This window comes from Geotrypetes seraphini, chromosome 5 (genome assembly GCF_902459505.1).
Source record: "Geotrypetes seraphini chromosome 5, aGeoSer1.1, whole genome shotgun sequence".
Classification (NCBI taxonomy): domain Eukaryota; kingdom Metazoa; phylum Chordata; class Amphibia; order Gymnophiona; family Dermophiidae; genus Geotrypetes; species Geotrypetes seraphini.
In genome coordinates, this window is record NC_047088.1 from 200,130,580 (window position 1) to 200,145,967 (window position 15,388).

General features: G+C 40.5%; 1 protein-coding gene across 1 annotated transcript in view; it reads left to right on the forward strand.

Annotated features, from left to right (window-relative positions):
- The window catches only part of LOC117360784 (neurabin-1-like), a 162,512-nt gene extending 151,242 nt beyond the window's left edge, over positions 1–11,270 (forward strand). Inside the window, exons 17-18 of the mRNA XM_033945129.1 lie at positions 4,012–4,197; positions 9,149–11,270. Coding sequence (XP_033801020.1) covers positions 4,012–4,197; positions 9,149–9,319 — 357 coding nt within the window. The 3' untranslated portion in view covers positions 9,320–11,270. The remainder of the gene's footprint in view (positions 1–4,011; positions 4,198–9,148) is intronic.
- The last annotated feature ends 4,118 nt before the right edge of the window (positions 11,271–15,388 follow it).

Genomic DNA, 15,388 nt, shown 5'->3' on the forward strand with positions numbered 1-15,388 from the left:
AATGGAATATGATAGCTTTGAGAAATGTGCATAGCAAATGTTTGTATTGAGTTCAGTAGAAAAGGAAAGGCATTTCTGTTTTTATTTCTCCCATGCTTCAGTACATGTTCAGTTTAACTTCTTGGGGTTCCTTCCCAGTTTAATTTTTGTCTAAATATTTTTATTTCTAATTTGTAATCTTTTTCTGTATTTGGTGAAGATCTGTCAGTGTGATAGTAATGGCAGGTGGCAAGGGGAGGCAGGGAGGAGAGGAGTGGGGTGGGAGCCCTCCTTTATTTTCAGACCTGGGCCTTAGCATGAATTAATACTGGTCTGACCCTTGCTGTGTTACTGATGGGGATCCCCAAGCATCTCCATCTGAGGACCTCCTCCAAAGATGGTCAGAGCTACAGCAGAAGACAACAGCATCCTTAAGCCACTGATAACCAAGCATGCTGGCATTGGTGGCTTAGGAATGTTGCTGTTGCCTGTCAAGCTTGGTAAAAGGGAATTCTGACCCCCTTCAGAGAAAATCTTCAGCTGTCAGAGTTGGGGATCCTCATTAGCTAAAGTATTTATATTTTGAGATAAGGGCATGGCAGAGAAAAATTTGTGCCTACCCACCTTGGGCTCAGGCCCACCCAAAATTGGCTATCTGGCTACACCACTGCTGTGTTAACTGTAAGTTTTGTGGTAGAAACATAGAAACATAGAAATAGACGGCAGATAAGGGCCCACGGCCCATCTAGTCTGCCCACCTTAATGTCTCTCCCCTACCTTTGCCCTGTGAATAGATCCTATGTGCCGATCCCATTTGGCCTTAAAATCAGGCACGCTGCTGGCCTCAATCACCTGTAGTGGAAGACTATTCCAGGGATCAACCACTCTTTCAGTGAAAAAGAATTTCCTGGTGTCACCTCGTAGTTTCCCGCCCCTGATTTTCAACGGATGCCCTCTTGTTATCGTGGGACCCTTGAAAAAGAAGATATCTTCCTCCGCCTCGATGCGGCCCGTAAGATACTTGAACGTCTCGATCATGTCCCCCCTCTCTCTGCGCTCCTCGAGCGAGTATAGCTGTAATTTGTCAAGCCGTTTTTCGTATGGTAGATCCTTGAGTCCCGAGACCATCCGGGTGGCCATTCTTTGCACCGACTCCAGTCTCAGCACATCCTTGCGATAATGCGGCCTCCAGAATTGCACACAGTATTCCAGGTGGGGCCTCACCATGGATCTATACAATGGCATAATGACTTCCGCCTTACGACTGACGAAACCCCTTCGTATGCAGCCCATGATTTGTCTTGCCTTGGACGAAGCCTGCTCCACTTGATTGGCAGACTTCATGTCCTCACTGACGATTACCCCCAAGTCTCGTTCTGCTACCGTTTTTGCTAGGATCTCACCATTAAAGGTATAAGACTTGCATGGATTCTGGCTGCCCAGGTGCATAACTTTGCATTTTTTGGCATTGAAGTTGTGTTGCCATGTCCTAGACCATCGCTCCAGTAGGAGTAGGTCATGCATCATGTTGTCGGGCACTGAATCTTCGTCTGTTGTGCATTTGCCCACTACATTACTCAGTAGGTTAATATATTGTCCTCTTATCCAAAAATAAGCATAGGTAATGGGTCTACCATAAATGAAAGAAACAAACATGAACCACAAACCACAGATTCTGGGAGACCAAAGTCCAATCTTTATTCATACATGTTGTTAGCCTGGTTTCTCAGTTGTGTATTAACCCTGTCAAATAGTGTTCAGCTGTAAAGAGCAGTAGTTGGTCCTAAGGACTTTTGTTTGGATAAGTTCACTTTTCACTGTTTTTAAGCATTTAGCTAATGATGGCTGTCAGATATGATGGAAGGATCACCAGAGTATCTTGGCACATGGAATATTATGTTATAATTCAGTGAGAAGAACTATAGCCTTGGTTAAACACCAACTAAGAGCTCTTCAAAATCTACAGTAGTGAACTGATTTAATTTAAAGCTGTGATCAGGAAAATATTTACTTTGCAAGCAGTTCTGTTTTCCGTAGCAGTTTAGAATGCTATTGCATTACTGCAGGCCTGCACAACTCAAAAATTATCTGGGGCCGAAACGAAGTATGACAATGTAGCGAGGGCCATAGGTAGTGGCCATGGCTTGAGGCACCTGGAAGTGTGTGGTTGTTGCTGTGATGATATCACGTGCATGCTTGACATAATCACGGGCCTGAGATGCCAGCAGGGAAGAGGGCAGGAGAGAAGGAGAGGCACTGGTGGCGGCAGCGGATTGCCTACAGCAGTGTTTCTCAACTACTTCAAGCTATGTACTCCCAACCACAGACCTCGCAAGCTCTGCCCTAAACCCACCCAAGCTCTGCCCCAGATGCTGCCCGATTTACTAATTGTAATGCAATTTTTCCTTTCATTTTTCTTATACACACAGCAGATATAAATTCTCAAAACTGACACATTTCGATCACTAAATTGAAAATAAAATAATTTTTTCTACCTTTGTTGTTTTAATTAGCTTCTGATTGGACTTCATTCTGACTGCATCCAACATTTCTTTCACAATCCATCCCCTTTGGGTCCAGGTCTCTATCTCTTTTGCCTCTGCTTACCCTTCACAGATCCAGTGTCAGTTCTCCTTTGTACCTACCACCACCTTTGTTCCAGGTCTCCTTCTCTCTCCCTCCTCTGTTATGATCTTCCATCTCTCTGTTCTTCCTCAAGGTCTCTCCGCCTCTGTCTGCCCCTCCCATAGTCCAGCATCTGCCTCCTGTCTTTCCCCTTTGGTTCAGGTCTCTCTCTCTCTCTGTCTGTCTACTGCTTACAACCCCCCTTCCCCCCCCCTGTCCATGATTTGTTCTCTTCTCTTCCAGGTCTTTCTCTGCCTGCCTCTCTCTCTCTCTCCTGCCTTCCTTCCTGGTCCAGAATCTTTCCACCTCTCTGCAGTCCCTTTCTTACCTCTATATACCCCCAAGTCCAACATCTGCCCCCTCTTTTCTTCCTCCCCTTTGTTTCAGGTTTCTCCCTCTCTCTTCCTTCTGCTAACATTTTGAGTCCTCCCCTCTCTACCCCCTCTAGTCCAGCATCTGCCCTGTCTTCAAGACTGTTTTCCCACCCCTCCTCAAGGCCCTTTTCTCTCTCTCCCCCTTCCTCCCCCACCTCCAGAACTTTTGTCTTTCTTTCCAAGTAGGAAGAATCAAACCAGTTTTTTTGGGTGCTGGACAAACTTTTCCTTGAAGATCTCCTTCTCATTGTCTGTCCAAGCATTCATGAATTGCCTGTCTTTATAAACTTTCATGGGATCTTCCATCAATCCATTCATATTAATAAACTTCTGCTCAGCATCAAACATCATGGGAGGAATGACAGACAGCTGCTGCATCTGTTTTTCATGGTTCTCTTGTGTGTGGCGCAGTGGTTAAAACTACAGCCTCAGCACTCTGGGGTTGTGGGTTCAAACCCACGCTGCTCCTTGTGACACTGGGCAAGTCATTTAATCCCCCATTGCCCCAGGTACATTAGGTAGATTGTGAGCCTGCCGGGACAGACAGGGAAAAATGCTTGAGTACTTGAATAAATTAATGTAAACTGTTCCTAGCTCCTTTGGGAGAACGGTATAGAAAATTGAATCAATAAATAAAAAGCCCATCAATGATTTCTGAGATCTCATGTTCACTTCTAGCAATAGATGCAGACAGACCAGCCTCTCGTTGACCAACCCTTTGAAACCATTCCTGCTGCTCCATCTGTTTGCGAATTTCAGGGAACTGTTTTTCATTGTATTCTCTAGTTTTGGTTTTCTTGGCCTTCCATCTACAGAAGTGAAGCCATTTGGGGTCGTGACCCATGATTTAGGAGCTAATGTTTCAATGACCTCCCTTGGCTTGACACCCTGGGTGGTAATCTCATTTACTTGCTGGAAAATGTTATTTAAAATCCATGTTATTGCATTTTCAGTTGAAAGATACAAGATTGAGTTGTATGTTGTTGTGAATTGCTCCATGTAACATTCTTTTCCTGTCTCCTAATCCTTCCAGGCATTAGATGATGACTCTGTAGCAGGAAAGCAGAATCAGTGGCATAGCCGACCCGTTTCTGATTGGACAGTTCATCAGGTGTGCCAGTGGCTAATAGGAATGAACATGGAACAGTACATTGCTGAATTCGCAACTAAGAATGTAGATGGGCAACAGCTGATGCTGCTAGATAGTGACAAGCTAAAGGTAATGGTCATAGATAATTTTAATGTGAAGTTTTAATTTCTTATTATAATAACTTCAAATTATAGTTTGAAACATACATCAGGCATGGAGCACTATACGGATACAATCGAATCAAAGAAACAATAGGTCCTTTTCTGAGTTTAATGAAACAGGTAGTATTTATTTCAGATTAGTGAATAAACTTTCTGTTGCTTCCACCTATCATGTTCAAGGATTGCTATGGGATAAACAAAATACAGGATTATTACCAGTGGACGTTGCTGTACAATATCTGGAAAACACAATTCACACCAAAATTATATTAATTACTTGGAGAATAGCAATACTGTAAATATTGGCACATAAAGACTAATAAGCTCATCCTTTCTGCTGAGCTGAAATTCTTCTGGTTTTCTACCACTTTGTGTAAATGAATACACAAATGTCTATATATATATATATATATATATATACACACACATGGGTTTCCTTTTCTCCTAATCTATTTCCTAACATTTGACCTTCATAGCTGTTGTAGTGTTCCAAAAATGTCCAGAACATTTTTACAGTGCTGCTCACCACCACTTCTGGTAGGCCATTATGGACCTCTTGGATTTTTACAAGACCAATATTTAATTCTACAGCTTCAGCTCCGTGAGTTTTTATGAAATGCCTTGTGGTAGTAGTGGCAGTCCTTTGCTCGTGGGGGTTTCACATCTTTCCTTGTTTGGTCAATTGATTGATCAAGGCTTCATCATTGCTACAAGCTCTGCATGCGATCATTGTAGCAGTTTGTCTCTTAGAGCAGTTACGGTTTGCCATAAACTACCTAAAATCACATCTGCACCCGTCAGATGTTAGAGTTCTTAGGAGCTGCCTTGGACACTTTTCAGGGTTGAGCTTTTCTTTTTTTTTTGAGACCCCTAACATTATACGATATTAACTTAAGCTCCCCCATGAGTGTTAAGTAGAAAAAAGAGAGCTTAACTAGTACACTAGAAATTACCTTCCCCCCCGCCCCAACCCCTCTCCCTCCCAGTCCTCCCCCCACCCCTCGAGTAGGATCACCAGAATAATGTTTCTTTTTTGGACAGCCCTAAGTCTACAAAGGGCATAAAAACCTGATTTTATCATAGTAGATATTTGTGATTGTGAAATAAATTTACTGTTTGCATTTGCTTATTAAAAAGATTTGATATTAATGAAGGAATAGGATTTGTAACCATTATCCAACATGTGATGGTTTTATCTGAATTAAGGACCATATGATGTTCCTTTAACCAAAGTGATACCTTAGACAAACATGTCTGTAATGGAAAAAGATCTGGAGAATTTGGTGAAATATAGTAGTCCAATCACTGGCCAACACTCATTTTGATGCCTCAAATGTTAGACCTGTTTCTGGGTATATTTGACCTGTTGATTCCAAAAATGTCACCAGTTTTCTCCTATCAGCTCTAGTTTTCTAGTTACCACTCTTCACTCTGCTCGTCCATTAGAAAATCAGGATATTTTAATGTAGTGTTTAAATTGATATCTTTTAAGCATGAAGGAAACAAAAATTAAAAGAAAAGTGTACAAGAAAATCTATTTATTTCATGCCAAAAGCACAAGTTTCATACAAATTTTACAGTCATTCGACACACAAGAAGCTCCTTTTGTAAGACTTCAGAGAGTGGAATCTGCCAGGACAATGCCGCATAAGATTCCAACAATAGTCTGCCATCATGTGTGTATACCATCTTCCTTAGTATCTGGCTTCCATTGTTTTTATGTCTTGATGAAATCTTTCACCTTGCTCTTCACTTAAGTCACCAAGGTTCCCTGGAAAGCGATCTAAGTGATTGTGAAGATAATGGATTTTAATACTCATGTTACAGCCAAGCCTATTAAAAGGAAAGAGCATATCCTCTACTAATTGCGTGTGGTTGTCTGCCACTTTGATACCAAGAAAGTTTTTCACATAGAAACATGATGGCAGATAAGGCCAAATGGCCCATCTAGTCTGCCCATCTGCAGTAACCATTAGCTCTTCCTCTTTCCAAGAGATCCTATGTGCCTATCCCATGCCTTCTTGAATTCAGACACAGTCTCTGTCTCCACCACCTCTTCCGGAAGACTGTTCCATGCATCTACCACCCTTTCTAAAAAAAGGTATTTCCTTAGATTACTCCTGAGCCTAACACCTCTTAATTTCATCCTATGCTCTCTCATTCTAGAGCTTTCTTTCAAATAAGAGACTCGACTCATGCGCATTTATGCCATGTAGGTAATGCCATGTAGGTATTTAAACATCTCTATTGTATCTTCCATCTCATGCCAAAGTATACATATTGAGATCTTTAAGTCTGTCCCCATACGCCTTATGACGAAGACCACACACTATTTTAGCAGCCTTCCTCTGGACCAACTCCATCCTTTTTGTATCTTTTGAAGGTGCAGTCTCCAAATTTGTACTCAATATTCTAAATGAGGTCTCACCAGAGTCTTATACAGGGGCATCAATACCTCCTTTTTCCTACTGGCCATACCTCTCCCTATGCACCGTCTCATCTGGTGCTGATCCGGTTGAGTTCTTGATACCGGTAGCTTTTGTTGCTGGAGTCTCCTCTACTTTTTGACAACTCCTATAACGCGACGCCAGTTGTCGTTGAAGTTACCAGTGTTGGTATTGCTCTGGTATGGGAAGGCTTTGCAGTCATTAAGTTGTATTTGGCATTTAACATCGACTCCCTGACTGTATTGGGATTGACTTTCTGAGAGGGTAGGGAACTACACCCCATATCTTTTGGAACTACACTCCATATCTCCTGATTGGTAAGGCTCGACTTTAGTACAGGAAGAGGCAGTCGGAGCATACAGTGAGTGATTTCCTTCATTCGCCGGCCCTCTCCTGCCTCTCCAGCCCGGTCATTCGCAGTCGGTAAATACCGTGAATGACTGGGACCGTGAACCGCCAACCGCGAATTCGTGGGGGATCACTGTATATCTATATACCTTTTTAAGTGGAAGAGATTTTCCATCTTGTGCTTCACAAATAGCCATGATCTTCTCTAAGGTATCATCTTAATATCATACTGCACTACTTGTACCATCTTTATGGAACTGCAGATATCCTTTATGGAAGTAGATCTTAATCCTCTCTTAGCCTAACCATGCCTATTTTGATAGGTTCTTGGTTTCACAGTATTCTAGCATTTTCTAATTTGAGGGACCTTCATGTCAAACCACCATTACAAAATACCTCATATAACTTTGGACCTGAATGTGATCTTAGTCTTGAAACCACACAAGTGGAATCTGCTTCATTCATGCATATCACTCGTAAAATGTGTTTTTCTTGTAGTAGTTATATCAGCAAAAGTAAGTGATCTTGAAGTTTCATCATTATAAAATAGTTCTTTGAATTTATGCCAGGTTCTTGGAGAACAATGCTCCCTATATTTTTCACCAAGTCTCGTAAAAATCTGTGCAATAAATCCCTTCACACTCTGGACTGCAAAAGTGCTTTCACTTATTACCTTAAATAATCTGACACTCTTAGTCTATGCAGCTTTTTGACTCCTTTACTCCCACAAAGGTGGGTATTCCAATTTGCAAAAATTTTAGCCAATTCATTAAAATCTTCCATTCAGTTCTGTTACAAATGAACTAGTACTCAACTTTAGCCAGTAAAGTGAAACCTCTTCAAATCAAAGCCATTGCAGCTAGTGAGGCTCAGATCTGTAGTCTGCTTAACTGGACACCATATGCAAAATGGTAACAAGGTCTTTATTCATACTACTGGTTGGACCAGTCTACAGTCAGAGACAATGCATATATTGAGCTATACTGACTAACCTGTCTGTAACATTAGCAACTCTTACCTCCTTTATTTCAGACCAGATTACTTCACAAGGATGAAATACAGATTTTAGCAGACCACAGCTGGGGGTCATTCTCTTGTTGGCCTACCTTACCCTGCTTTTTTGACAGGAAAAGCATTGTTTTCATCTCTAGCATATGCTTTCTGTACACAGCAGGACTGATCAAACAGTCTCTCTCAACTATCCAAGAGTTGCATTCATTCTTGAGCTATGGCATTAACTGAGGTACTGAAGAAACCACTGTGTATGAAAAGGGCCATGAGCACTCAGAACTTTACACTCATATCTAAGTCCTGAGAGAGCTGTTCATCAATGTGTGACATCCTGACTTGTGTGTGCCTGATCAGTCCTGAAATCTGTGAAAGACACTTACTAAAGATGAGAAACAATGTTTTCCCCATGTATGCTCTGGAATACATCATCAAGTTTCAAGTTTATTTACAATTTGATTAATCGCCTATTCCAAATTCTAGGCAATGTACAAATCAGCAAAATACATAGTTAAAATATACATAAAATAAACATACATAACTAACAAAGGGACTAAGTTTTGCAAAATATAATAAAAAACTAATTTACAGACACAATGAAACAGTAGGTAAGGCAAGGATAGAAATACAATTTATGTAATATAGGAGTCAAGAATTAGAGGTTCAGAACAACAGGAAGGGAAAGACAAAACAAAATAGAAGGTTTAAAAAATAAGCAGAAGAGCAATAAGCAATTCAATTAAATATCCTATATGTAATGATTTGCTTCCTACTGTTCTCAGAGAACATCTGCTACAGATAAGTAATTTGATTTTATTGCTTGTTTACTTAGAACTCGCTCCTTTTACTAAAACCAGGAAGAGCTTCTTATTACGGGCCAGCGAGGTAAATGCTCCAAAACTCATTCTATTCCTATGAGTGTTGGAGCATTTACCTCACCGGCCTGCTGTAAGAAGCTCTTCTGCAGTTTAGTAAAACCCAGCATTAGTGTTTGACTTTTTGCTGTTTGTATTCTGTCTCTTTGATAAATGGCCATATCTTTGATTTTAAAAAATTAATGAAAAGCTTATTGGTGTGCCCTGAACAAAGCTAAATAATTATTCATTTTCTTCAAAGACCTTAGGTGTTTCCAGCCAAAGTGATCGTGCCATGATAAAGAAGAAAATTAAGGAAATCAAAAAAATGCAAGAGAAACTGGAAAAGCAAAAAGAAAAGATTCAAAAGAGGGGTAAAGAAAATCAGAAGAAAAGTGGCAAAGTTGTATCTGCTACAGAATCAGGCTGCTAAAACATTGTTTTTACACACATGTTCTTTAATTTGAATGTGTCTGACTGCATTATATTTGTATATAATTGTACAATTTAACAAATACTGAGAACCTTCACATGTTCAGGCGTTGTGTTAATTTGCAAAGTACATTCCTATAAAATGTTCCACTAAACCCATAGTCATTCAATGGGCTACTGGGCTTGCTGGACCATTGGTCTGACCCAGTAAGGCTATTCTTATGTTCTTGTGTTCTGATTACCATATTTATATGGATAGCTAAAATATGGTATATCATCATTCTGCATTGTGCTTTCTTCTAAGAATTTTAGGAACATTATACTCCTAAATCAACCACTGCCTTTTAAAATAGGGGTGACAGGAAACTTTTTAACACAATTTCTTAAAACTATAACAAAGTAATTTTGGCACTTGTGTATTGAATAATGGGGTTAAATAGGATATGGAGTTTTGTCACATACTGCTATATCTGTCATGTGATGACATTATTGATACATTGTGAATGCTCAAAGTGTACACTATGAGGATAATTTTGTAACAGTTTGCCTGTGTTTAGAGGTCAAATAGGCCCATATTAACCTATTTTATTTTTAAAAAACACAGACACCTAAATATCTTTACAAAATCGCTATAGAAAAGCTGCATAAATTGCAGCTAAGTTGAAGCTGCAAACATCGGCTTAAGAGCAGGTATAAATTTTCACATGTAAAGTAAAATATACATATGTAAATTGCAGCTGCCCCAAACATGTCTGTACCCATGCATTCTTATTATTCAGACTTACTTACAGAACAATTTTGAGACATTTTCCACATATATACTATCATACATGTGAAAATGTTTTAAATTACAGCCTCTGAGTAAGTAGGATAGCACAAGTCATGTCAAACCCATTTTATAAAAAAATGTTTTATATTTCTGTCCTGAATTATATAACTTTTTTCTTCAACCTGCAGTTCAGAATCTCTTGCAACAGATTTTGAATTTTGTGCAGTGTAATAAAGTTGAGTAGTTTATATTTCAACCACTTAGCTAAGCATAAAGCACTAACTTATCTGTAAGCTGCAGTTTATAATAGAGTTTTGGGAACAGGCTTTAAACATATAGAGAAGAATTATTAGTTTTATACATATTTCACATGAACTTTGCTGGAAAATGTATATTTGTACTATGAATTTGAGAAATTTTCAATGCACATTATTTTCTACTAATTAGAATATGTGAGTTTGGAGACCAAATTTATATATTTTACTAGTTTTAATAACTGATGATAGATTGTTGAAATTCTGATTGGGATTGACAGAATGTGTCAGTAAAGCAGCAGTTTCCTAATATGTTTTTGTGTTAATTTGTAGATTTTTAGATATGATTATATAAGATACTGTACACATGGACAGTAGTAATACGTTATGCAATAGGAATTTGCTTTAGGAAAACTAACAGCAGTCTGAGTCCATCTTTTTTAACATGAATATAAAAGAAGTGCTTTATCATATCAGGATAAAGTCATTTGCAAGGTTAAATAATTGCCCTCCAGGGAAAATAATTATGGCAGAATCCAAATCAAAGTAATTTTTCAGAAACTTATATTTAGAAAATATGAAAATATTGTAAAGTTCAGAAAGTTTCAATCCCTTTGCATTTTTACAGTGCAGTAATATTTAAAAAGTGCAACAACAATTAAGGTAGGCACATATAACCTGTAAATCATAGAAGAGCCTCAACAATGTGATTAAGATTTTTATAGCATCTCTTCTTGCCTTTGAAACCCGGCCCCCCCTTTTTTTTTTTTTTAACCCTACATCTAATTCAATAAAGTTTGGTCAATTTTTTTCTTTAAGTATATGAATATCCTAAGTGAATTTCTTATTGTCAGTTACATTTCAGCTGTCTGATATTCAAAGAGAAGTGTCATTTTGTTTTATAATAAATCTGAAAGAATGCCTTTTCAGTTGGGTTTCCTTTTTAAAAAAATGAGCTCAACATAGTTTGTTTCAATATATATTTCTTTACCCAAGTTATATAGCCGCTTTCAATTGTTTTCTGGAAGCTGTGTTGTAAACAAATCTCTCTTGAAATTCAGTTTTAATCATTTCTGCAACATCGCAAAAAAAACTACTACCAACTAGTAAATTTTTTAAACTAAAATTACATGGACCGTGAAAATGTTACTACTACATGTGTACAAAAAAAACAAACAAACAAAAAAGTGGGGAAGGGACAACGCACATCAGCCTCAAGAACTATCAATTCTTTAGCAACTCTCCAGACCGGCAAAGGTTAATCTTACAAGTAGGTTATATCTTATCATGACCAGCAGGTGGAGACTGAGACAAAACTTTGGAATAGTGCATATCAGCTGTCTCCCCCCTAATTACCTCAGTCTTCTCTCAGTCTCCAGCAGGTGTTGGTGAGCTGTACCCATCTCCCTAAGTAGGGCTGTTGGAATTTGTTTAGGGCTCTTTGTCCCCTTTTTGGTGCCGGATTGAGCTTGGGTGGACCCTGTTTAGGGGTCCGTCCGTCCTCGGGGGTGTCAAACCCGGCGGGTCGTGTGCTGGGTCCCTCCCCCCCTTTCCTCCACCTCCCCCACATTTTTTTTAGAGGTGCCTCAACACTAAGCCTTACCTCCTGGTTGGAAAGGCATAATGTTTGGAGAGCCAAGTGGAGTCTGTTCTGTGTGAAAAAAAAAGAAAAGAAAAATCCTGAGGTAGTACCGGTCTGAAGGGTTGCTTTCCCTTTAAATGTAATATAAATTACTGTATTTTTAACTAACCGGCACTTTTCTTTTAGCTAGGTCACGTAAGGAGCAATGAGCACTTCTCAGGGGAAGAAGTGCTCAGTTTGCTTCAGACGCAAGGCACTCGCAGCCGGCCTGTGTATATGCTGTGCAGGCTGGAGCGGTGGAAGAGCCTCATCGGCAGCGGGTGCTGGCAGTCAGGGCCTAGCGAGCTGGCAGCTGCCTGCGGGGAAGCCTGGTCTTCCCCTGCTGCCCATGGAGGGATTTCCTCAGCCACCGACTGTAAGGGGAAAAAGGATTCCCTTACTGCCGTAGTGGCTGGAGATTCCCTCACAGCTGTTTCTTTAACAGCTGATGCCGGCTTGCTTGCTTTAACGGCTGGGACAATTCAGGCTTCCCAGCCACTTTGTTCAAACTCATGAGAGAAGCAGCTACCATGATTCTCATTGCTCCAGGGTGGCCCAGGCAACATTGGTTCTCCCTTCTACTTCAACTCAGCTCCAGGGAGCCCATACTTCTTCCAGTATTTCCTACTCTGCTGACTCTAAATCAGGAATCACTTCTACATCCCAACCTGCAATTTTTGCACCTGACAGCTTGGTTTTTCTCAGGTTGAGTTCTTCTGAATTACGCTTCTCTTAGCCTGTACATTCCATTATTGATGCCTCCAGGAAACCAGCCACTCAATAATGTTACCAACAAAAGTGGACTCTGTTTTCTTCCTGGTGTCTTCTTCATCATGATCCAACTTCCTTAGCAGTGGAATTGGTGTTGGATTATCTATTTTCTCTGTCTGATTCTGGACTCAAATCTACATCTACCAGAGTTCATCTTAGTGCTATTACAGCTTTTCACCTACCAATAGAAGGAAAACCTCCAGATTCATTAAGGGACTTTTCAATGTTAAACCACCTCTCAAGCCTCCTCCTGTAGTCTGGGACCTTAATGTGGTACTTTCCAGCTTGATGAAGCCACCATTTGAACCAATGGCCACAGCTCATCTCAAGTTTCTCACCTGGAAAGTAGTTTCTCGTATTGTTTTCACCTCTGCCAGGAGGGTCAGTGAGTTACAAGCATTAGTAGCAGATCCACCCTTCACAGTTTTTCATCATGACAAGGTGGTTCTTCATACACATCCAAAGTTTCTTCCAAAAATTGTCACTGATTTTCATCTCACTCAGTTGATTGTTCTACCAGTGTTTTTCCCTAAGGTTCATTCTCGTGCTGGAGAAACTGCTTTACATAATTTGGACTGTAAATGGGCTTTGGCCTATTACATTTGACCGGATAAAACCACATCGAACATCTCCCTAACTGTTCATTTCATTTGATCCAAACAAGTTGGGGCATCCTGTTTCCAAGAGAACAATTTCCAACTGGCTGGCTGCCTGCATCTCATTCTGCTATGCTCAGACTGGACTGGTACTGGTGAGTCACACTGCATCCCACAAAATTAGAGCTATGGCAGCGACTGTTGCTTTCCTCAGATCTACTCCCATTGAGGAAATTTGTAAAGCTGCCACCTGGTCCTCAGTTCATACATTCACTTCTCACTACTGTCTGGAATCTTTCTCGACGGGATGGTCTCTTCGCCCAATCTGTATTACAAAATTTATTTTCCTAAAGGCCAACACTCCCACCATTCCATTTCTGTTAGCTTGGCGGTCACCCATATATGCTGCCTGCTTGTTCTGGGATAAAGCACAGTTACTTACCGTAACAGTTATCCAGGGACAGCAGGCAGATATTCTCACAACCCACCCACCTCCCCAGGTTGGTTTCTTAGCTGGCTTATCTTAACTGAGGGATTGTATGCCCTATGTCGGACGGGAAGGCACTCGCGCATGCGCAGTTCGGGCTATTGCAAACTTTCTAAAGTCTTAGTGACGATGCAATTTTAAAGTGGTCTGTACCAGGGCTCCATCAGTGACATCACCCATATGTGAGAATATCTGCCTGCTGTCCCTGGATAACACCTGTTGGTAAGTAACTGTGCTTTCAGAGACATTCAGTTGGCCCTATACGATGGCTCATACTCAAAAACCTAAAATGTCCAAAAAATCAGCTAAGTTGGCACTTCAACATCCTAAGCACTGGGACCCTTTTCCTTGATGTCCAGCAAGAGGTTTCTCCCGCTATGAGTGCAAAGTTCCAGGGGGAATGCTGGGAAGCATAGTATGTGTGGGCTTAGCTTGGTTGTCTTGCAGTAATAAACTTTTTCCAAGACATCCTGGATGAACTTAAGACATTCTGAGCTAGACCTGTTTTATAAGTGTTTTAAGTGCCACAAAGGTACCCAGACTGACCAGATGACCTCCCCCCACTAATGCCCTCCCCCACAAAGATCTGAATGAGAGTATATACCTATCTCTAGAACAGTAGCACGTGGTGTGGGAGAGCCTAGTAGAGTATTACACAGAGGTGTCTTAAGTAAGCTGTAGGATTGGCTAGTGAACCATAAGCCACTCTAACCACTACATTTATGGTGGAAAGTGTGAGCCCACTAAAACCTTGCTCTACTACCATACAGGTAGCACCTGTAGCCATGAGGGCTATTGGGGTGGTAGACAGGTGCATCTAGTAGGTTATAGGGGCATTTTGGAAGGCTCAGCATAAATCAGAAGGGGAATAGGGTAAGATGTAGTTATGATACTCTTTATGTAAAGTTCACAGCTCAGTTGGCATGTCTGTGTGGCCAGTCCATCCCAATGGTCTGGATTTGGACATTTTCAACTTGAACGTTTGGTTGACATAAAGGCATGCATTCTAAAGGGATGGAAGTCCTGTCAGCCTAGACATTCAAGTAGATGATTCAAAAAAAATTTGGGGACATCTAGCAGTTCTTTAAAAAATTGACATTTCTGTGCTTTTTTAACATTTCATAGGAAACATCTAAATCAGACTTAAGATGTCTTTTTTGAAAATGGCCCTCCACGTCAGCAAGCATGGAGGAAGAGTCCTACCTTCTGTGCTGGGAGACTGCCAAGATGTGGAACTGGGCCATTCGGAGCCATATAAGTGATCCTGGACAAAGAAGTGACTCAACAGGCTCTTTCAATACTCCCTCATCTTTTTCCCAAACAGGGATACATAGCCAACTAGCCTCAGATGCTTTCCTCCTGTATTGGGTGGGTGTAGGGGGAAGATTTGTATGTGTATCATCCTGTACCTCTTGTAGAAAAACTCTCCTGAAACTCAAACTGGGCAATTATAATTCTATTAACTCTTTTGACCAGGCCAATTTGGTACTGTCTCTTCTAGAGCTCTCCACAAGACAACTCATAAGACAAACATTCTCTAACATTGATCATGCAGCAAGAAATGTTATATTC